The sequence below is a fragment of the Fukomys damarensis genome, unplaced genomic scaffold, assembly GCF_012274545.1.
Source record: "Fukomys damarensis isolate Sample0158 unplaced genomic scaffold, DMR_v1.0_HiC HiC_scaffold_23, whole genome shotgun sequence".
NCBI classification, from domain to species: domain Eukaryota; kingdom Metazoa; phylum Chordata; class Mammalia; order Rodentia; family Bathyergidae; genus Fukomys; species Fukomys damarensis.
Window position 1 is genome coordinate 45374687 of NW_022900935.1, and position 22936 is coordinate 45397622.

The window sequence follows — 22936 nt, forward strand, 5'->3', positions numbered from 1 at the left end:
GATCAGGATGAAGGATATGGATGTGCAGTTCCCACCTTACAAAAGGCTGATAATTGGCCCTGCCACACAGGGCAGCCCAAGGGCACATCCTACTCCTACTCAGCCCAGTCCTCAGATGCCTCCTGAGAAAGATGGTGGGCTGTGGACTCACTGTAGCCACCCTGGCCTCTCCTCATTCAGTTGCCATTGTCCCGCCACTTCCTGTCGCTCTCCACATTAGGCCCAGAAGGTGAGCCCCGCATGTGACAGCTTGTGTCCCCAACATGAGCATATCCTTGAGCACCCCTGGGACTGCAAGGCTCAGGCATACTGTGTTCTCCTGTCCTCCCCTCCCCAGAGCTAGGGAGTGGCGTGGGAGCGGAAGGCCAGCCGCATCCATGGCATAATAACCCCATTCATACTGGGAGGAAGCTCCCCCGGGAAACACTGCAACTATTTTTATGAGGACAGCTGGGACGTCTGACAGGGAGTTGCTGCACTGGCCAGGCCTGTGATGCCCGGGGGCCGTGGGGCAAGGGTCTTCGGGATGGACCCTTGCCCATACCCTTGGTTAAGAGCTGGGCGTGGTGGTACACGCCTGTAACCCCAGCACTGGAGAGGTTGAGGCAGGAGAGGATCACCGCGAGTTCCAGGTCAGCCTGGGCAACACAGTGAGTTCAAGGCCAGCCTTAACTCCAATAGTGAAATCCTGTCTCAATTAAAAAAAAAAAAGCGGGGGGACACAAGAGTCTGGCTCCCTGCGATGGTCAGGAAGGCAGACGACCAGGAAGCGATGTGGTAAGGCCCAAGAGGGGCGGGTGCGGTGTGAACCACTGTGAGGTTCGCCAGTGCGCAAGCTCCTACTGTCTCCTCGAGCCCCCGCACTGGGCAACCTAGCGGAGGGAAGCGGCGACACCGTCCTCCAACGTGCCTAGAGCGGCCAACCACCGTGCATCGTGAACCGGAAGCGGAAGCGGCCCAGAGGCCGCCCCTCGACGGCCATCTTGAAAGTTGAGGCGGCTGTGGCGGCGGGCTCCTGCGGCTGGTTGCGGCGGCTTGGTCTGGTGGCCTCCCTCCTGGAGCGGTGTCGCTCTCTGGCACCGGCCACTCTTCCTCACCCTGCTCCGGCCTCGACCGCGGCGAGCCTGAGCGCTGCGGAGGCCCACCTGCGGAGACAGGGAGAGGTGAGGACGCGAGGGTTGCGCCGGGGCCTTGATTTCGCTAGTCCGCCCCGCCGGCCACTGCGGGGGACGCGGGGGCCACCGCACGCCGCTCAGTTCGCGCTGCCCTGCGCCCGCGGGCGTACCCAGGACAGTTAATGGCAGACGCCCGGGCTCCAGGCCGGGAGCATGGACTCCGTCGGCTGCGCGGCAGGGTCTCCCCGAAGAGGCCCCGTTCGTCGGGACGTTCCGGGGCACTTTCAGAAAGATCCTGCGCTGATCTTGGTTTGTGAGAACGTATCTGGGAGTCCGTGTTATGGGCGCTGCCGTTGAGCCCGCTGCTTCTTCACTTCTGTATAGTTAGAACCCCAACCTGCTTCACTACTCCCAACGGAAACGATCATGCCCATGACTGTGCCCCCGACTGATGTAACAAAAGGTCCTCACCACCCCTTAACTGTACCGGTCGCACGATCACATCTGCGTATTCTCAGCACCGTCCAAGTTTTAATGACCTTCCTTTTCTTTGAATACCGCTTAGGCGATTAACTCAAATCCAGTTCTCAGCATTTTGTCAGACGCAGGAAAAAGACAGTTAAAGAGGGAGCCCACCCAGTCCATTAGGGAGTCAGCTATGAAGTGCGTGGAGAAAGCATGTTTATTTATAGCTAGTGGTATTGGGCTCTGTTCACTCCAGGTGAGTGAAACTTGATGTAATTGGACTTCAAAAGAAAGGAATCCAGTTGTTTCACTTAGTTAAAAAAAACCCTTGCAAAAACTTCAGGCGTGGTTGAACATAGCACTTGCAATCAGTAATCTGCACAGCTTGACACAGGTGACCTCTGTGCCAACTTCATTCGAAGGTAGGTGTGTGTGTGTGTTTGTGAGTTTGTGAGCATCGTAGTGGGGCTGCCCCTGTTAGCCCTGGGCTTCCAGTAGTGGAGCAATCCTGGAGGAGAGACTTATGAGGAAGACCTGGGCCTGGGTGTGTCACATGCCCATCTGATCAGTCAGGTCAGGGTTTTATACCACTACATCACCTGAGTTATATGCACTGGTGAGAGAAAGATGTCCAGAGGAGAAAGGAATGGGGAAAATGAATGATCAACCACCACCTTGGCATGGTGACGAGCGACAGGAGAGACCTGTGGCCTTCGTGGTAACTCAGAGTTCTTTCTGTCAGTTTCCATGTGTTAATTTTTATCTGTGCCGTGTGTGTGTGTGTGTGTGTGTGTGTGTGTGTGTGTGTGTGTGTTTCCTGTCTTATTCCTTAGAACATACCTACATTCTCTGTAAGGATTTGTTTGGGAGTGAACCTGAGGGACACACTGTTTCTTACTGTTGGACATTTTGATTCCTACAAGGTTTTTCTCCTTTTTGAGTAAGGAGAATTTGAGAGAAGCAGTCTCCTGGGACATTCACGAGCGTTGTGTTCTGAGTGAGGAGTAGTTGTGGAAATTGAATTATAGATATGACTTTGAAGATTGTGTGTCAAAGAACAAGTATGGTTCTGGAGGTGTAGCTGGTGTAGCTCAGTAGTAGAGTGCTTGCTTAGTATGTGTGTATGTGTGAAGTCCTAGGTTCCAGCCCAGCACTGCAAAAAAAAAAAAAAAAAAAAAAAAAAAAGCTAATGTGATAGAGAAGTTTGCCTTGTGACTGACTAGACAGAACTTATTTTACTTGTTTTGTGTGGTTGTCCACTAACTTCCACCTAGCTGAGTCCAAACACTTGCATTTGAATTACACAGTGAATTATTTTGCACATGATGGGGTGCTAACCCTAGTAGTGACCATTTAAGAGAAAGAACTGGTTTTGTTTATTTTTGTTTTTTGGGTTTTGCTATATAGTCTAGGCTGTCTTTGAACTTACTAGGTAACCCAGGTGGGCCTTGAACTTACGGTGATCCTCCTGCCTCAGCATCCTGAGTGCTGGGATTACAGATGTGGACCACCCCACTGGCTGAGAAAGAATTGCTTTTGTGTGATGGTTCTGCCTGTGGGATCTTTAGATGATCTGTGTTTCATAGTAGGTGTTGACATGAATTGGCCTCCCTGACGTGCATGGCTTATCACGCCAAGAGCTTGGGGGCAGTACTGTGTGGGAGCATTCCTTTTCCAGGTGGCAGAGCTATAACTCTGGTTCAGTGCAGGCCCTTTTGGGATGGATGGTTCGGGTAGAAGAGTCTGTTCTTGCCTTGTTTGAAGCCTGAAATGCTCGCATGTGGTATGGTTTTGGGCTGCATTGGTGGTAAAGGACAAAGAGAGCATTTGACTAGAGAAATTGAGAGGCTTCTGAGGGATGCAGCCTAAGCTAGGTAGGGAAGGGCCTGTAAGTGCAGACTGGGCTGAGAAGTCCAGTAGCTATGAGGACGGATAAGTGGGGTGAGCTATATAAGTGGCCTTGGAAGCTAGGAGGGCTGACGGGCTGCTTTGAGAAGGTGGCAGATAGGGAAGCTGTTAATATTATCTATTTGGCTATAGCATGATCCTGATGAGCATTTATTTGGGAGAAGTAAATGATCAAACTGCATTAATCCAAGATAGGCTGAAATGGGAAGAGCCTGGAAGCTATTGCAATTTGACAGGGAAAGTTTGAGGTCCAGCATTAGTGTAGTGGAATGGGAATGAGAAGAAAGTAAATAAAGGTCTCAAGGGTCAGGGCTCCCAATGAGAAGCAGAAGTGGGTGTGGTGCTGAGGCCATAAATATGGGAGAAGCATGGCAGGTTGCCCTGTTGAGCCCCCTCTCAGGCCCTGGGGTACAGAGTGAGCACACACCAAGCCCTGGTCTTTACCAGGTGCCAACACTCATGGGGGAGACAGACAGCAGTCTATGCTGATGGTGCTCTGTGTAGAAATAAACCAGGCTAAAGAGGCTGAGAGTTTCAGACTCGGTGATGGTCCTGTACACACACACACACACACACACACACACCCCTGTGAAGGAGTGTATGACTGTCTGCAGGAAACTATGTGTAAAGGCCCTGATGCTGGGATGATGTGGGATTGCCTTCAGGTTTGTATTCATTGTAGGTCAGGATGGAGATCACTGGCTGTTACTGATGTCTAGTCTAGGGCCATTGTTGTTAGTGTGTATGTGCATGTATGTGAAGATGTTAGGGATTGATTGGACCCAGGAGTGCTGAACTGTATCCTTAACTTTTTTTTTTTTTTTTTTTGAGACAAGGTCTCACTATGTAGTTGAGACTGACCTGAAATTCACTATGTAGCCCCGGCTGATCGTAAACTCACAACGATCTTCCTGCCTCAGCCTCCTGAGTGCTGGGATTGATGTGTCACTATGCCCAACTTTTTAATTTTGAGGCCTGATCTTGCTAAGTTTTCCAGACTGGCCTCAAATTTATGACCTTCTTGCCTAAAGCATTTGGCCAGAGAGTATTGTGTGAGATGCTTTGGGGACAAAGTGACAGAATGTTGGTGGCAGAAGGAAGAGACTTCAGTGAACAGATCTGAGCTGAGGATTTCACAGGATGTGGCTGGCTCTCTGACTGCCTAAGGCCTGCTTTCTGTGTTCTAGCCAAGCTCATATGTTCTTCCTTTCCTCTTCATCCTGTGTATTCTTCTGTGTCCCCTTTCTCTATCATATTTTAGACCATTGTTTTTCACACTTTATTTTTAGCTGCAGAGCTTTTTTGTCTTCCTTAAATTATGAGAAATTCTGGTATGAAAAGAGAATGAGTAGTTGCTGTTCCAATATCTGTGTCAGAAAGGATCCCTGTGACCCCATTCATTATTCCTCAGCCTCTGGAGCATGGCCAAGGGTCCCCTGGTCTGCCATCCAGATTCTTTTTTCTTTTCCTCTCTTCTTTTCAGACTCTTCTCTTGAATGACAGTATGGTTTCATCTCTCACACAAAGCCCTTGGTGCTGTCCTGTATGTGCCATGCAAGTCCTAGGGTGACTTTGTCATTTTCTTTTTCCTTTTTTTTTGAGACATGGTCTTGCTCTGTAATTCAGGCTGACCTTGACCTCACAATGTCCATACTGGCCTGGTGGCAGTCCTCCTGCCTCAGCTTCTTGAGTCCTGGGATTATAGGTGTGAGCCACCATGCCCAGCCAGGGTGACTTTTCTAACAGAAGATCTGACTGCCTGGCGGCTGGGTCCTCAAGCCCTTCTGGGTACTTCTTGGCAGCTTGGTCTTGTCTCTTATGGCCAGTCTTATCCTTCACCTTTGACTGTGCTTGGCCTTCTGAGATAGTAACATGCTGTCCTCTAGGCTCGCCTTTTCCTCTCTGCACAGTGAGTGCCTTGGGGTATTTTGAAGGTCCTTGTCTTCGCAGCCTTAGGGCTTCTCCTATCCCCTCTGATGTCACTGGTGACCTGTGGTAAATGTTGATCGGACTTCCTGGATGGGGATGGTGGGGATAGGACTTGTCTGTGATATTTGCCAGTTTCCTTGGTGTAAACATCCCAGCATTAAGTCCACAGGAGATGTGCGTGGTTACTGTTAGGGGCTAGACCAGGCTGGCTTCAGTATACCCATGATCCATTACATTACTTGTGTTGATCCATGTAAGTCCCCTGAGGACAGAAGTGAGGCTTCATGCTTCTCTTCATCTTTGTGTTTGTGTAAGGTGCTGAATAACGTGGTATAAATGAGGGTGGCAGGTAAATGGAAAAGAGCGAGAGTCTGGGGCCCATATGGATCTTAGGGTAGCATCAAGGGAAGCAGAGGTGCCTGCCAGCTCCAGTTATGGGTAAGAAAAGGGATGTGTGTTCATCCTTTGTTCTGTTCTTTGTAAGTAGAAATACTTGTTTTCCACAGATGAGCAGCAACAGCAACAAGAGAGCTCCGACAACAGCAACCCAGAGGCTGAAGCAGGACTACCTTCGGATTAAGAAAGACCCGGTGCCTTACATCTGTGCTGAACCCCTTCCTTCAAACATCCTTGAGTGGTAAGTGTCTGTCCACTAACTGCTCCTGCACCTGTTTTTGCTATGCTGACCTGGCCTGGTCATGATGCTGGGGAGGCAGTCATTCAGCTCCTCAGCCGAGAGGTCTTTGATTCTCCCAGGTGACACACCAGGGCCACCACAGGAGTCCTTTTTGACTTAGGCTAGGACTCAAAAGAGACTCCTTCCTGGGGGTCCTACTTTCTGTGTGTACGGGGCTCATGGCTATGTGGATCACATACATTTTGTAGGGTGTACATTTTGTAGGTCAGTGCTGAGATGAGACTACATAGCTAAGCTCCTCAGCACTGTTTCTGGACACTGGGTATTGGCCTGTCTTGTCTGGGAACATGTGTGACAGGCTCCTGACAATGCGGCTCCTGGCATGGCCTATGCCATATACTCAGCTCTCAGGTTGATAGCAAGAGGGCCTGTGGAAAATATTCATTTCATGGTAGCTTTTTGCTGTGTTAAAGTGTGGAGTTAAGGCAGGTATGGTGGTGCATACCTGTAAACCCAGCACTTGGGAGAATCATCGCCATTAGTTCAAGGCTGGCCTGAATTACATGGTGAGACCCTATCAAAAATAAACAAACGGGCTGGGGATTTAGCTCAGCGGTTCGGTGGCCTGCCTTGCAAGTGCAAGGACCCGAGTTCGATCCCCGCTACCAAAAAAAACCCCAAACAAACAAATAAATAAAAATAAAAGAGGCCTGTGCCACACAGCCTAGATGGGAAGCTGACATCTTGGTGCCAATCAAGAACCCAAGAAGATGAATCCTTTAAGGTGAGGCTGATCAATGAGCTGAATGAGCAGGAGATCTGGCTTGGAGTTGACAGTTAAGGTTTCCTGGCATTCTGAGTACAAGGACAGGGTCTGGATCATTCTAGGAGGACTTCCTTTTGAGCTGACTGGAGGGGACATAATCTTTGTGTTCTCACAACACAGACAGTTTGTTACCATTAATCTTATGTGACACAAGAAGACACAGAAATCCAAAGGGCCCTGTTTCCTCTGCTATGAAGACCAGAGGAGTATAATTCTGGGTTTTGACCCTTTTTTTTTTTTTGGAGTGGGGGATTGAACTCAGGACTTTGTGCTTGCGAGGCAGGTAGCAGCACCACTGAGCTAAATCCCTTGCCCATGGCCTTTGACACTTTTGTTGGAATTAAGATCAAAGGAAGAACTATCCACATGGACCATGTATGTAACTAATGGGCTCCTAAGGACTCAGATGAAATGGATGATGTGACCACAGAGCTCCAGGAGGAAGGCTGTGGGGCTAACATCTCCCTACTGGGTTTGTCTGAAAGTTCTGAAGATGAGAAACCCAGAGAAGAAGCACAAAGATAGGAAAAAAAGAAAGAAAAAACAAAACAAAAGAAAGAGCAGACTGATTAGGAGGTACAGGCAGAGCAGCCATCTTCCTTCTCACCCCCGCAGAAGTAAGTTAGTAAAAGAAAAGGATGACCTTGGCCCTAAAAAGCACAGCCACAAGAATTCAGAGAGAGCTCAGAAATCCAAGTCCAGAGTGGGGAGAAAGTACTACCTAGGCTTCCCTGAAGTCAGGACTTTTTGCTGTGGTGGAACTGAGGACCCAGAAAGGGATGGAGAAACTCAAACATGATCACAAGTCCTCAAGGGGAGGAAGTGAGAAAAGACAAGAGCAGGGATCAGACAGAGGGCAAAGCTCAAATGCACATTCTAGCTAGTGCAGAGAGCATTCTGAAGGGCAGAGTTGTACAAGTAGAGGTAGGAGCTGAGACAAGTCCCACAGGCATGAAAAGACTCATCAGTCTCAGGAGTCAGTCTCTGAAGTCTCTTCCACCTGCGTAGTTGATTTGAAAATGAACTGTGTTTTTAAAGTGTAATCAGATTAAATTCTGCTGTTAATATTATTGTGCAAAAAAATCTTGGGACTGAATTCTTTTAATCTCTTGCATAGTAGATTCATTGAGAGAGCTCTTGTTTCGATAGCCAGCTACCCTAGATTTTTAGCATGAGCCATTGTCCCTGGGAATATAATTGGAATTTCAGGGTATGTGTCCTAAATTTTGGTTCATAAGTAAGACCCTAGAACCTATAGATTCCAGTTAGAGATAAAATTACCTAAAAGGGGAAAAACCAGATAACTCGAGAATTCTTGTTTCTATGTTAGATGTTTAGAACCCAACATTGTAGGACCTTTCCAGTTGGCAGATAGAACTTTAGAAAAATATGGCTCACTAGGTTCAGACCATTTCATGTGAATAAGATACGATTTTAAGAATAGGGCCGGGGATTTAGCTCAGTGGTTCTGCCACCTGCCTTGTAAGCACAAGGTCCTCAGTTTGATCCCCAGTACAAAAAAAAGAATAGGCATACCATGGTGGCACAAGCCTGTAATTCCAGCATTTGGGAGGCTGAGGCAGGAGGATGCCCATGAGTTTGAGGCCAACCTGGGTTACATTATAATGAGTTCAAGGCCAGCCTAAACTTCATAGCTATACCCTGTTTCAGAACCCCCCCAAAAAAAGACAGCCAGTTCCCTCCCCAACTTCCTTGAAAACAGATTTAAATTTCTTTCATTTTTTGTTGTTTTTAGTTGATGTATTTGCATTTTTTGGTATAGTTTTTTATTGATTTGATATTCATAAGAATAATATTTTAAGGAAAATAAAGTGTGGAGTTAAAAAAATATACCTCTTTGGAAATGTTAACTACCAGCTGTGCAGAAGATTTTATGAGGAATGAAATACAAGGCTGAGATGTTCAAAAGTGTGTTGATAAGTGATTTATTTTGATCTTTAAAAGATATTTTTTAGCCAGGCATGGTAGCACATGCCTGTAATCCCAGCACTAGGGAGGTTGAGGCAGGAGGATCACCATGAGCTTGAGGCAAGCCTGGGCTACACAGAGAGTTCAAGGCCAGTCTGAACTGCATAATAAGACCCTGTCTTGAAAAAAGACATTTTTTCAAATCCAGAGAAAAGAGATTGACTGAGTTAATAAGTATTTTGCAGATTGGATGAGGCTCATCTTCCCAGAACAAAGGCTTAGAGAGGAAGCTCAGCTCAGGCAGTAGAGGATTCCAGGGATGGCATCAGGGATATCCCTATTCTTAAGGATGAAAATCAGTTGTGGCCCTTAGGACAGAATTGGCAGATGTGAGGACAGAGTGCATGGGTGATTAACCTCTTCCTTGATCACTGGGAACATTTGTGCTCTATGGGAAACCCTTCCCTGTGTGAGTCTGTGGGTCAGGGGGTCCCCAAGACAACCTCAGGTTCACCCATGTGCTTGGAGGAGTCACTGGTAGCATTTATTATGGTGAAAAGAGGGTGAAATCAGCAAGGGAAGAGGCCTATGGTACCAGCTCCATAGGAGGCAGACATGGGTGTCCAGGTCCCTTGTTCTGGGCTGTCTCATGGCGATGCACTTAACTCCCCAGTGACAAGTTGGGATTCAGAGTGTGAACTGTCCACTAGAGACCTGGCACCCAGCCTTTATTGGAAGAGAACCTGATATATCAGAATGGGGCTGGTTATGTAGGCAGCTCTCTGCCTGGCATCCACCAGAATTCTAGTCTTCAGAAGGAGTGTGCTAAAGCCACACTGTTTCTGCCCTTCTCATTGATCAGGGTGGTGGAGCTGAGTTTAGACAGCAGTGCTGGGTTTGTTTGGTAACTCCACACCGCCCCTGTGGCTGAGCGAAAAATCAAACTTTGAGCTGGGTGTGGTGGTGCACAACTGTAATCACTTGGGGAAGCTGAGGCAGGAGGATTGCTGTAAGTTTGAGACCAGCCTGGGTTACATAGTGAGTTCCAGGTCAGTCTCAACTACATAGTGAGACCCTGTCGAAAAAAAAAAAAAATCAAATTTTGCTGGACAGGTGCTGTGATGATCTGGGAACCATAGTTATTCTGCCTTCTGGGTGTAGTGAGCCCATCTCTGGCTGGGCTGCTGGCTGGGTCAAAAGGAGCTCTTGTCCCTGCCTCTTCCTGGTTTGCTCAGATTGGACACAGTGACTGGAGCAGGAGCACATGAGGTGATGTTCTGCTGTTCTTTGTGCTTTCTCTAAGCTACCTGGTTGTTCCTGGTCCTCTTGACACAAATGGCAACGATATATTTTAGTATAGCTGGTCCTCTGTATCTGTCAATTCTTCAGACTCAGATGAAAAAAAATTGTGTCTGTGTTGAACATGTATAATGGCTTTTTTTGTGTGTCCTTATTCCCTAAACCACACATATAACTGTTAATGCATTATTTTCATTGTTTTAGGTATTATAAGTAGTGTAGAGATGATTTAAGTTGTGTGAGAGTATGTTTGTGGGTTCTATGCGAACAATTCATTTTATGTGAGGGACCTGAGTGAGTGCTCATCCGTGGGTTTTGATAGCCCTGATGTAAAGGATCACTGGTCCTAGAATCAGTTCTTCTTAATAATGGGCAATTTAGCAGTTGGCGTAGGTGTCATGATCCCATTTCTATCAAAATTATGAAGGGCTGGGGATTTAGCCCAGTGGTTCTCCTGCCTCGCAAGTGCAAGGACCCGAGTTTGATCCCCAGTACCCTCCCCCCCAAATCATGTACATGTGTGTTCTGGTGGGAAGAGGTCTCTGGAAAGCTGATAACCAGGCATTTGCAGTTGCTGGTGTTTCTGCCAAGTCTCACCTGCTTTGTGCTCTTCTGTTTTGTTTGAGAACTTATAAAGTCCAAGCACCTTTAGCTCACCTAAAGCTATCACCTCATTTATTTACATGGGGATAATATAATCTCTTTGCTGCTGCTTCTTATCTGTGGTGTTTGTGTGAGGACTTTGGATTTTGGGAGAGTTATTCATAAGTTGCCCCTGCTCCTTTTCTGAAGGTATTTATGTTTCTTCCAGGAACATCTGCACGGTGGGAGGTGACACACAGGACCAACTCCACATCACCAGCTGTGCCCTGTCTAGCCTATGTACATAATACAAAAAATAGAAGTTACATATTTTTATGCATAAGTTTTAAAGTACATCTTGATGTATTTTGAAAATTTTTTAAAGTTAATGTTAATGGCTAAAGACAAACTTCTTGCATGTTGTGTTGTGGGAGCAAAAGCACTTTGTGGCAGTGTAGAACATGCATTCTGCATTTCTAGGATGCTGTTGTGAAGTGCCTCATGCCTGCAGGACAGGAGTCCAAGGCTACCACTGTCCTGTGGTCTGTGTCCTGCAGCTCTTCACTAGCTGAATATGGTCCTGGCTGGTCCGGCAAACTCTAGCTTTGGAGTGACTGGTTTTAGAGGATTTGCAGTCCCCAAATTCACGTAATTTTCTTCTCTCCGTTAGGCACTATGTTGTCCGAGGCCCTGAGATGACCCCTTATGAAGGTGAGTAGAACATACTCTGTATAGACTTGGCTGTTAAACATTTATTAATAAGTAACAGCCTTCCTATTTCAGACATAACAGCGGTTAAATTGGACTTACTTGGAACCTACTTCATTTTGGTTTTACTGGTGTGTCTGTAAGTATCTGTGTTGTGTCATTTGGAGCTGGGAAAAAAAAATGGGATAAGCAGTAAAATGTAGCCATATTCTTCTACTGATTGTAAGACCAGTGGGAATATCTTCAAGAAGGCCTTCTTGGTGCTGGGCACTTTCAGTGTCTTGTGATCCTCAGATCAGTCTGAGCCAAGATGAGGCCTCTCATGGGGTTGAGCACCCACTGCTTAGGATACAGGGGCTGACCTGGTGGCCTGACCCCTCAAGTCACTAGATGCATCTTGGATTCTTGGTATCTTTCACACGATTGGCCTCAATGGCCAGCAAGTCTCCAAGGGGCTATAGGGACGTGGCAGTAGCCTTGGACTTTGGACCAGGTCGGTAATTCACCTGTGATCAATGACCCACAGGCCAGCCCAGGGCACAGTGCTGGCCAGGTGGGTTGGGCATTGGCTCCCCAGGTACCAGGCCTGAGTTTAGATGAGTAGCAGGCTTTTGTCTGCCCATGGGTGAAGTTTTTGTGTGACAGTTTATCAGGAAGCTGAGTGTGGTGGTGCATGCCTTTAACTCTATTGCTCAGATGGCTGAGGCAGAAAGATCATGAATTTGAAGCTTTCTGGGCTACATGATGAAATTTTTGTCTGAAAAATAAAAAGATTTCAGTAGGAGAGCCACTTGAGTTTGGGAACCATTGCTTTGGTTAGAGTAGTCCAGTGGTGAGCTCCTGGGTTTTATTCCCAGCCCAAAAGAAAGAGGATGGGGGTAGAAAAGGAAGGAAAGAAGCAAACCACTGCTTTGGATGGTCATTGGAGAGCTATTTTAAGAATAAAATAGCCATATTCTCTTGAATAGTTAGGCTGGTGGTTTGCTGGCCTTAATAGGGATGCTACCTTGCCCTGGGAATCGTGCTCTGGGCCAGTCTGTCCTGGAGGCTAGTCTTCACACGCGCATCCACATGTTGGGGTGTTAGGGTGACATGGTGACAGTGACAGCCGTTGGAGGTGGCCTTGGAGCCTTCTGCAGGGTGTAGGTAGTATAAGTGAGGTGTGTATGGCCCTTGTGGCATGAGGAGTTCCTGGAGAATGAATTCCTAGAGATGCAGTGCAAGGCAGGCTTCAAAGTATTTGGTGCAATAACATTCAAGTCCTAACTAAATTTGCCTGGGTTTGAGACGAGGTCTCACTATGCAGTTGAGACTGACCTGGAACTCACTATTGTAGCCCAGGCTGGTCTCAAACTCATGGTGATCCTCCTGCCTCAGCCTCCCAAGTGCTGGGATTACAGGCATGTGCCACCACACCCAGCTATTTTTAACAAGCTTAGAAAACATATACCAAAAATGAGTAGTAATAGTTGTCTCAAACAAATGAGATTATGCTGGTTTTATTTTAACTTTTTTCTTTCTTTCTTTCTTTTTTTTTTTTTGGTACTGGGGATTGAACTCGGGTCCTTGTGCTTGCAAGGCAGGCCACCGATCCGCTGAGCTAAATCCCTGGCCCCTATTTTACCTTTTTTTAATATTTTTCAAATTAATAGTGAACATTTTATTTTGTGACAAGATGGCACCTCCCTTCATAGAACTAGCATGAGCTATTGCTGGGGAAGAGCTGGACACAGCAGGAACAAGAGAGGGCAGCCTGAGGGAATGGATGGGGTGGGGCCTCAGGAGCAGCCTTGTCCTGCCAGCCTCAGCCCCATCTCATACTTCCATCTTGTTCTGTGCTACCCCTATTCTAAGGTTTCCACCTTTCCTAGCTGTCTTTTGGCAGCTACATCCTCCCTCTCTGCTGGCACCACTCTCCTGGGGACAGGTCCAGATTGTCACATCTGTGAGGCTGTTCTCAGTCCTGTTTCTGAGCCCTTGACATCTGCTGCTTTCCTGAAATTTCCCTGCTTTGACATTGGATGTTCTGACCCTTCTTTCTGCCTTCCTGGTGGCTTTTGTGCAGCTCTGCACCCCTGTGCTCCTGCTCCTGGAGCATTCAGGCCCCCTCTCCTGACAGCCCCACCCTGGCTTTCAGGTCAGTGTTGCTGAAGATTCAGCAGTCCTGTCAAACCCCAGCAAAGCTCTAGACATACTCAGTCTTACTCTAAATTTATCCGAAAAGGCAAAGTTCTTAGACTAGCTAAAAGCAATTTATTAAAAGAAGAGTTAGGTGGAAGAGCTGCTGGTTTCCAGATTTACCATAGTGGTGGTGGTATAGTATATTATTCACTTTCCCATCATGGGACAAAATACCTAACACAAAAATTTAACTTTTTTTTTCGGTACCAAGAATCAAACTCAGGACCTTGTGCTTGCCAGACAGGTGCATTGTCACTGAGCTAAATTCCTAGCCCTAACACAAAAATATAAGGAGAGGTTTATTTGGTTCATGGTTTCAGAGGGTTTCAGTCCATTAACAGCTGGCTCCAGGGCAGAAACAGCTTGTTGAGAGGGCGTGGTTGAGGAAAGCTATGGCTCGACCCATGGGAGCCAGGAAGCCAAGAGAGAAGGATGGAGCTGGGCAAGAACATGCCCTTCTAGGTCATGCCCCAGTGACCCCTGGAACCAGGCCCCACCTCCTAGCAGCACATTTAGTGCCCCCATAACCACCTACTTTCCTTGAGCCCCACCTCTGAATGCATGAGGCTTTGTGGGGGACATTTTAGATCTAAACCATAGCAGGACATACAGGTGGAATAGGATGGAGAGCGCAGAAACCATCCAAGGTGTGACCAAAGTACAACGCTGTCACGGAAGGGCTGGACAAGGTGAAGCTGTCAGGGTCCTGGGTAGGTTGCTCTCTGTGAGGGTTTTTTTTTTTTTTGGTTTTTTGAGACAGGGTCTCACTATGTAGTTGAGACTGAACTGGAACTCACTATGTAGCCCAGGTTGGTCTCAACTCACAGTGATCCTCCTACCTCAGCCTCCCGAGTGCTGGGATTACAGGCGTGCACCGCCACCATGCCCAGCTTTTGGGGGCTTTTTGGAAACATGGCATTGCTATATAGTTCAAGCTGGCCTTGAACTTACTGTGTAGCCAGACTATACAGTAGGGTAGGGGGATGACTCAAAGCTGTCTCCCTACCTCAGTCTCCCTAGTGCTGGGATTACGGGCATGCACCACCACGCCCATCTCATTTTCTTTCTCAGACTGTGCCAAGGCTGTGCTGTGGCAGAGTCACCATCTGTTTTCTTGTGCTCCAAGGAAGCCTGGGCAGTAAAGGAGCTTTGGCACACCTGAGTTGTGTCCCTAGCAGGGGCCCCACTTTGACTTCTGGGAGCACATTTGGCTTTCTTTGGCCTGTGGGTGCCCCTTTTGTTTCTCCTCACTCTTGGGGTGAGGCCTCCTGGGACTCCTTTGAATGTTGAATGTCACCTCAGAATTTGATCCCTGCAGTCTAAATTATATGTCAGCCAGGAGTGGTGGTACATGGCTACAATTCTAGTACTCAGAAGGCTGAGGTAGGAATGTCCAGAGTTCAAGGGAAGCCTGGGTTACATAGTGAGACTTCATTTCATTTTCAAATGAAATAAAAATTAAAGGTACGTCTTTGTGACAGTGTGGTATACTTCTGTGTATTTAAGTACGAGTATCTCAGTGTGTGTGTGTTACTTACAGACTGCTGTTTTTCTTGTTTAGTTTGCACTAATTTGTGTGTCATATATTCCTGTTCCTCCCGGTCTGCTCATTGGGCCTTTCTCTTTGACATTTTATTATTATTATCATCTTTTTTTTTTTTTTTTTTTTAACCAGGGATCAAACTTGGAACCCTGTACTTGTGAGGCAGGTGGCAGAACCACTGAGCTAAATCCCCAGCCCTTTATTATTTTTTTTAAGCAAAATATTTATTGGTACATTTCAGATATATGCAGTGATAACACTCATCATAGGGAGTTTACACCTGTACATGATATATCCTGCCTCTTCTTTTTTCCCCATTTCCCCCCTCTCTTCAAGTCCCCCTCCTCTCCCTGTATACAAATCTTTGTTTCTGTTTTTTCCTTCTATATTTAGTTTTTTTCTTGATCTTTCTCCCTCACCCCTCCTTTTTTCCCCTTCCCATTTGAACATTTTTTTCCCCATTTCCCAATGTCTGTTATACATTTAGTCCTTATTTCCACTTTCATTTTGTTTTTTTGAGGCAGGGTCTCACTATGTAGTTGAGACTGACCTGGAACTTACTGTGTATCCCAGGCTGGTCTTGAACTCACAGAGATCCTCCTGCCTCAGCCTCCTGGGTGCTGGGATTACAGGCATGCGCCACCACACCCTGCTTACTTTTGGTTTTTCACACCAGTGAAATGATGCAGTATTTAAATGTGTGTGCTGATTTATTTCACTTAAGAGTATCTGACCTTTCCCTTTGAAAAGCAAGTGGGCATTTCATTTTTCACTTGTACCAACAACAGCTGTGCTCTGAACATCTTTTTGTGTGGTTCTCCATGCCTGCAGAGAATGAAGAGTGAGGGTCTCCCTGGCAAGGACACGCACACAGTGAGCAGGAGGGTGCTCCTCTCCATCACCCTCTGCTGAGCCAGAAACAGCCTGTGTCTGGCTGTTGAAGTAACACTAATTCCTGATTGGCACTGAGCTGAGTATAATTTCAAATGCATGTTGGCTGTGCTTCCTCTTTGGAAAAGTGCTTGTTTATAGTATTTGCTCATCTCCTGACTTGGCTTCTCAAGGGCCAGGATTTAGCTCAGTGGTGCTGCTGGCCTAACTTGGCTTCTCTTGAGGCTCTTGTGCGTGTGTGTGGCCTGGGTGTGATGCCTCCTTTCTGTTGAGCTGCACTCTTGACTACACAGCTATTCTTGTGCATCCTCGAGTGCTGTCCCTGCAGCAGAGTGTAGAGACGGCCATGTGTCCTGTGGCTCAGGAACTCATCCCTAACTCTAACCCTGAGTAGGCCCTCAGAGATGGGGTACCGCACCTGACACAGCATGGTGATTCTGGAACGAAGGATTCCAGGGTCCTTAGGCATGATCATGCTCAGGATGCTTGAGCGAGTGGAGCCTGGGTAGTGGGACAGGTCAGCACACACATAAATCATATGTGCACAGCTGTGCCCACACACGGGGTTGGGGCATCCTGTCCAGTGTGCATTCTGCTCAGCCCTGCCTTTCTAGCTGACGCCTGAGTGCAGCCTGAGCAGCCAGGGTGTGAGGCCTGGAGAGGGGCAGGGCTGTCCCTCTGAGAGCTCACTGGCTGGCCTCGAAGCTCATCTGGTCAATAGGATTGCTGAGTAGGGCTGGGTGGGGCCTCCTATGTTTTAGTCTGAAGGACTGAGAATAGCTGCTTGGGAAATAGAAGGAATTCTGTCCTGAATGTTTGTGTCTAAGGCAGTGTAGTATGAATGGTTATTGTATTGATCTAGAGTTTGAAAGGTAGGTCCCAAGGCCTGGGGTTGTGCCGGTTGGGGAGCAATCATGGGACACTTGAGGGCAGCCACAAGTGGGTGCAGGTTCTGTGAGAGAGGACTCCCCAGTAAGGTCATGCTGCTGAGTTATGATCAGACCCCAGTTGAGGACATGTGGGTGGCGTCAAGTTCAGGTTTGAACTATAGCCTGTGATGGGGGCCTAAATCTGAGTAGGTAGACTTGGAGTTGTGAAGGCTGAGACCGTGGAGAAAGCCTCTGTGAACATAGCTACAGGGACATTACAGGAGATGAAAGAGCAAATGGTAGAAGTTGGAGTAATGTGGGGTCTAGTGTAACTTTGTTTCAGGTGTGGAATGTGTTGGCTTCTGGGTACAGTTAGCGGGGGAATTGGGCACTGGGAGCCAGGGAGTCCCTGGATTGGGACCGGGGAGGGGAGGGGAGGAGTGGGTTCAGGGAGGGGTGTGTTGTGGCAGGGTGAGGTGGTCTTGAGCTTCTAGGGTGTTTGGGGACATCAGGAGAGGGGGTCAGCTGTGGACAGAGCCAGCAGTGAGGCCAGTGGTGGTGGAAGCCAGTTGGAGACCTGAGCTGTCCTGTGGCACAGTAGGTGATAGCGACTTTCCTTTCTGTTTTGTTGTAGGTGGCTATTATCATGGAAAGCTGATTTTCCCCAGAGAATTTCCTTTTAAGCCTCCTAGTATTTACATGATAACACCTAATGGAAGGTTTAAGTGCAACACAAGGTAAGTTTCCTGGTGCTGTGGTGCTCTGCCAGCCTAGCTCGGGTGTGCACACCTGCTCATCTAACTCTTCTCCTGCAGACTGTGTCTCTCCATCACGGACTTCCATCCTGATACGTGGAACCCAGCCTGGTCTGTCTCTACAATTCTGACCGGACTGCTGAGCTTCATGGTGGAAAAAGGCCCCACCCTGGGCAGTATAGAGACATCAGACTTTACGGTGAGGAGTAGCAACACCTCACCTGGCTTTGTGTGGCCTTTGGCCTCTCATCTGAGGCTGGCTGTGTTCCCCAGACACTCAGCTGCTTCTTTCCTTGTGTGGGCTTCTACTGGTCCATGTTCCTTCCCCTTGTGGAGCCTGCTGTGCTCTGGGCTGCTTGCCACCTGCTGCACTGTCTGCCCTTGCCTCCTAACCATGTTTATTTTGTTTCGTTTTGTTTTGTTTCCTTAGTACTGGGAATGGAAGCCAGGGCCTTGTGCATGGTAGGGGCATTATTCTGTCACTGAGCTACATCCCCAGCATCGCTCCTACACACACTTTTTGAGACAGTCTTGCTAAATTGTCCTAGAGTGGCTTCAAACTCAGCTCCTGGAGTGGCTGGGATTACTTGCATGTGCCATCACCACACCTTCCTTAGACCCTGCATTTATCCATGTGAAAACTGGCTCACAGCCTCAGAGAGCTTGAGGGCGGCTTAGGGAGTGGGGGAGCACATTGTCCCTTCTTGTTAGCTTGTTTTCTTCTGTTTTAAGAATAGGAATCAAGGACTGGGAATTTAGCTCAGTGGTTCTGTCTCCTGCCTTGGTACCACTAAACAAACAAACAAACAAACAAGTAAATAAGAATAGGAATCAAATGTGTGGTGTGGAGTTGCAAGCCTGTAATCCCAGCACTTGGGAAGCTGAGGCAGGAGGATCGCTTTGAGTTTGAGACCAGCCTGGGCTACGTAGTGAGTTCCAGGGCAGTCTGAACTACATAGTTTTTTGAGACCCTGTCTCAAAAAAAAAAAGGAATCAAGTTTCACGTTACCAATAAGGAAAAGATCAGTAAGCCTTCATGAGATTGGTTTGTTGTGAAGAACAAGCTTGTTGCTTTCTAAAGCATGAAGATAGTCTATTTTTAGAATTTTTAAGGAATTAAAATTAGCTTTCTGGCTGATATTCTCCTTTCTTTCTTTCTTTCTTTTTAGAAAAGACAACTGGCAGCACAGAGTTTAGCGTTTAATTTAAAAGATAAAGTTTTTTGTGAATTATTTCCTGAAGTTGTGGAGGTAAGAAAGTGAAAGTTGGAACTCAGATGTGTGTGAGTTCCAATGTGTTCCTGCCACCTCCCTGAGGGACCTCAGGCCCTCCAAGGGCTGCAGGGCATGGAGGGGCATCCATGCTGGGATGTTGTGCCCTGTGAGGCCAAGTGCCCCTGGTCTTGGGGTTAGAGTGGAGAGTGTGGCTGTGGCTGCGAGAAGTGATGCTGCATCACTCTGCCCTGGCTGAGTTGCACAGGGCAGAGATTTTGCCGGCTTGCTTGGTTTTCCCCTTCCCATGAATTGGTGTCAGGAGCCATGCCCGCTTCTGGATGTCAGGACTTGGCATGTGGAATGGAGACCTTCTGTTTTAAGGACAACTCTGGGCCCCAAGACCTGGAGTGCAGCTCCTAAGGGGACTGATTTGTTCAGACCGACCGACCTTTCTTGTGTTTTTCTCTTAGGAAATGAAACAAAAACAGAAAGCACAAGATGAACTCAGTAGCAGGCCGCAGACTCTCCCCCTGCCAGACGTGGTTCCCGATGGGGAAACCCACCACGGCCAGAATGGGATCCAGCTTCTCAATGGGCATGCTCCTGGTGCCGGCCCAAACCTCGCAGGGCTCCAGCAGGCCAACCGGCACCATGGACTCCTGGGTGGTGCCCTGGCGAACTTGTTTGTTATAGTTGGGTTTGCAGCCTTTGCCTACACGGTCAAGTACGTGCTGAGGAGCATAGCGCAAGAGTGAGCCACAGTCCAGTTGCTGCGGGGGACGCAGGTGCCAGAGTTTGACTTGGGCCAGTGGGACGTGCTGCCGAGCCAGGGCAGGCCCACCAGACTCCTGGGTTTCACTTTTTAAAAACGTTAAAAGGAAAGCAAAAACCAAAATGTGTGATTTGAAGGAAACACAAGATCCTCAGCTTCTCTTCTCACCCAATGAGGTGTCTACCGGGGGCTGGCATCGCTGAGGGTGACTCATGCTTTGGTTTTATAGCTTATTTCCTGTATTGTCTTTTGGACCTGTTTAGTAAACCTGTTTTTCATTTTATTAGATTTGGTCACTTAAAAATATAAAATTCAATGCCTGTCTATTAGTCTGCGTGCATCCTTAGTGGAGCTCTTGACTCCCTGCAGGCTGGAGCTAGAGGGTGGTGGGGTGGTGCCGGCACTGCGAACACTGTCCAGGTGGTAGGGCCACATTGGCTGGCTGGTGACAACCATGGACAGGGGTCCAGGAGAGGTTTGGACTCATAAAAATGTGTTTGTGGTCATTTAGAATGACACAGATTCCTTCTACAAAGTGCGTGTTCATTTTTCTGCCATGGTAGAAGACTGCTGTTCCTCTGGCCACAGAGTCACGCTTTACTTAAAGCCCCTGTGGCGAGTGTGGAGGCAGGGTGGTCTTTAGAACTGGCCCTTAGTACCTCAGCCTCACTCTAATCTGCCTCCTTCTAGCTTCTCGGTGCTGTGGGGCTGCAGGTCCTGGGTCCTGCAGAGCCTTTTCTCTGAATTCTCATGCCCAGTTGGCCAGAGCCTGTTCCTCCTGTGCAGAAGGGTGGAAACCCAAGGCTCTGCGGGCTGGTACTGTGTACACCCTCCTGTTGCTCCCAGTTCTTTTGTGATGGCCCACACCTCCAGATCAGATCACAAAGGAGACCTGCCCAGGAGGCTCAAAGGGGACCTGGCCTGGGCATACCTAGTGTCAGCTGGTCTGGTCTCAGTCTGGCATCTGTAACTTCCTGTGTGGCCCTCATCTCCTTTTTCAGTCTTTCGTTTTAGTGACACCACCTGCATCCATGTTCAGAAGATGCATCACAGAAAACCAACATCTGTGAGGCACCAGATGGGGGCAGTGCTGCTGTGTCCAAGGGTGGACACGTAACCACTGGTGCCCTCCTTGTTCCAGTGTTGAACAGTAGAGCTGGAGCACACCTGTGTGCTCCTCTCTGCTTTGTTTTCTGGTCAATTTATTTAAAATTGCTCTGTCATTTACCACTTGTTATGTATTTGACCCACTCTTGTGAAAAACCTTTCATTGTCCCTCTGTTCCTGAACCCACACTGTGTGTGCTGTGTTAGTGCAGATATGAGTTCTCACCTGGCAGTTCAGACAGAGGGCCTGTGGCAGGGCCTCACCTCCCAGCAGGTCCCTGACCCTGTGTCTGTGCATGTGCCTGGCCTGGGGCTGTGGTCCCAGAGGTGCCTGTATGTGGCCAAGGCCCACATGCACTCCTGTGCTGGATGCCAGACACTCAAGGGCACCTTGGTGGCCGTTGGTGCCAGTTTCCTGAGGCTCTTGGGGCAGAGTGCTAGCAGACTTAGAGTGGACCTAACATTATTTTCTGTGACATCTCAACTTTGAACAGCTCCTGGTCAGTGGAGATGGACCCTGTGGTGCCCACAGCGTGTTGCCTGCACTGACCCAAATAAAAGGTGACTTTTGTCCTGTTGGACCAAGTGTGTGTGGTGGTTTTTCTGTGTTGTCTTAGAGGTGGTGGTGGCCCTTCCTGCCTTGAAGTCAGTGAAGAATACACTTGGATGCCCTTGGTGTGTCTCCCTTGGGCAGAAGGAGAAATGCCCCTTTGTGGGCCCAGGGAGCACATGCTTCCAGGAGAGCTCTGCCCACCCTGCTCCAGCAGCATCCTGCTGCACCCCTGAGAAAACACCCCAGGCTAGCCTTTGGGATTTCATTATGAAGCCCTGGGAACAGCAAAATTTGTACCCTTTGCCCTGCTCAGGGTCCCTGCATGGGTCACTGTTCCAGGGCCTGGCAGGATGAGTTGGGGGCTAGGTGAGAAGAGCCTGCAGCCTGGTCTGAGCCTCCTCTCCAGGGGGCTAGAATTGGGGGTGCTGGGGAGCCTAGGTACATGACTTTGGAGGTAGTCTGTGGGCCATTGAGGCCAGAGAGCTGGTGGCTTCTGTGGAGCCCACCCTCTGCAGGACAGGTGGAGTCCTCTGGCAGCACTCTTGTCAGGCCTCAGGAGGGTGAGGCCACCCGGAACAGGGTGCCCCACGAGTGAGGAGGGTCTGACAGCCCTGGGCAGGGTATTATTTGGCCCACCTGCCCCTGCCCTGAGACACACCCACAGGGTGCACTTCACATCTAGGAGTTACTGGGTTGGAGTTCTGGGGCGGGGTTCATTTGGGGTGTGGCATATTCCACCCTGTCATCTGCATCTGGCCCAACAACTGATACTGGGGTCTCTGCTGTCCTTAGGGGTGACACCTAGAGGGGGTGGGGGTGGAATGGGTACCTCTGGAGATCCTCCCACCCCATCCCTGTCCTGGGCAGTTCTGCCTGTAGATGTGGCCTGGGGTGAGGGCTTCTGCCTGGCCACCTTCACCTTTTGAGTCCTGGAGTCAGGGTGAATCAGGAGCTTCTTTGCTGTCTACCAGAACCCAGACCACTGGGACCAGTGTGCCCACCTGCCTTGCTTTCTTGGTTGCCACAGCTACTGCTCATCCTTGGCCTCAACTTGGGCTAATTGGTGGTGCAGCCCTTTGAGGACCCCTACCGTTGCCACTGAGCCTGCAGAGCCTACAGGCTTCCCTGAACAAGCTGAGCTGAACGCAGCCTGGCAATGGTTAGGAACGTGGGAGCCCTCTCTGGGTCTGGCTGCTGTTCCTCCACTCTGGCAGAAGAGAACCCTGCTGGCCAGAGCGGAGGGAGCAACTACCCTGCAGTGTCTTCACCGGGGCTCAGGCGTGTGTTGAGCACCTGGGACAGGTCTGAGGTTCTTTGCTTTTGGGGAGGGGAGGGTGCAAGCTGGGCCGCTTTTTTCCTGGCTGAAATCTGTCCCTTTTGGATGGCCCTTTCTCTTCTTGTTGGTGTCTAGAAGGGCCTCAATACAGCTATCCTCTCAGGGGGTCCGTGGTGGTGTGCTGCAGCAGGGCAGGCCGTCGTAGAGGGGGCTGGGGGCTGTATGCACACCCTGAGTTGTGACCTAGAGCTCCTGGAGCGGGTGGCTGTGAGGTGCCCGGGGCACCATCCTGGGAAGGAGGGCCTGGAGGCGGGTCGGCGGGCAGGGGCGGCTCCCTGGTCATCGGGTCCCGCCCCCGTTCCGCCTGCTGAGGGGCAT

At 48.8% G+C, this 22936-nt stretch overlaps 1 protein-coding gene and 1 pseudogene across 3 annotated transcripts; both read left to right on the top strand.

The window, feature by feature from the left end:
* Positions 1 to 693: 693 nt before the first annotated feature.
* Ube2j2 (ubiquitin conjugating enzyme E2 J2) lies at positions 694 to 19721 on the top strand. 3 transcript variants are annotated; one of them, XM_010627687.3, is made up of 7 exons: positions 696 to 1163; positions 5924 to 6054; positions 11361 to 11401; positions 17517 to 17619; positions 17698 to 17836; positions 18807 to 18887; positions 19322 to 19721. In XM_010627687.3, exons 2-7 carry the CDS (start codon positions 5924 to 5926, stop codon positions 19604 to 19606), a joined length of 780 nt encoding a protein of 259 aa, XP_010625989.1. In that variant the 5' UTR covers positions 696 to 1163; the 3' UTR covers positions 19607 to 19721. The 3 variants fall into 3 exon arrangements, with proteins under 3 accessions (XP_010625991.1, XP_010625989.1, XP_010625990.1); XM_010627688.3 differs by lacking the exon at positions 696 to 1163 and adding an exon at positions 1229 to 2002; XM_010627689.3 differs by lacking the exon at positions 18807 to 18887 and having other exon boundaries at positions 694 to 1163.
* Positions 6730 to 8372, top strand: LOC104864614 (annotated as a pseudogene).
* Positions 19722 to 22936: the final 3215 nt, after the last annotated feature.

Coding starts and splice junctions, on each gene's coding strand:
- Ube2j2 (XM_010627687.3), top strand. CDS start 5,924: ATGAGCAGCAACAGCAACAAGAGAGCTCCGACAACAGCAACCCAGAGG. Junction 17,620..17,697: donor AGGTTTAAGTGCAACACAAG/GTAAGTTTCCTG, acceptor CTTCTCCTGCAG/ACTGTGTCTCTCCATCACGG. Junction 17,837..18,806: donor TAGAGACATCAGACTTTACG/GTGAGGAGTAGC, acceptor CTTTCTTTTTAG/AAAAGACAACTGGCAGCACA.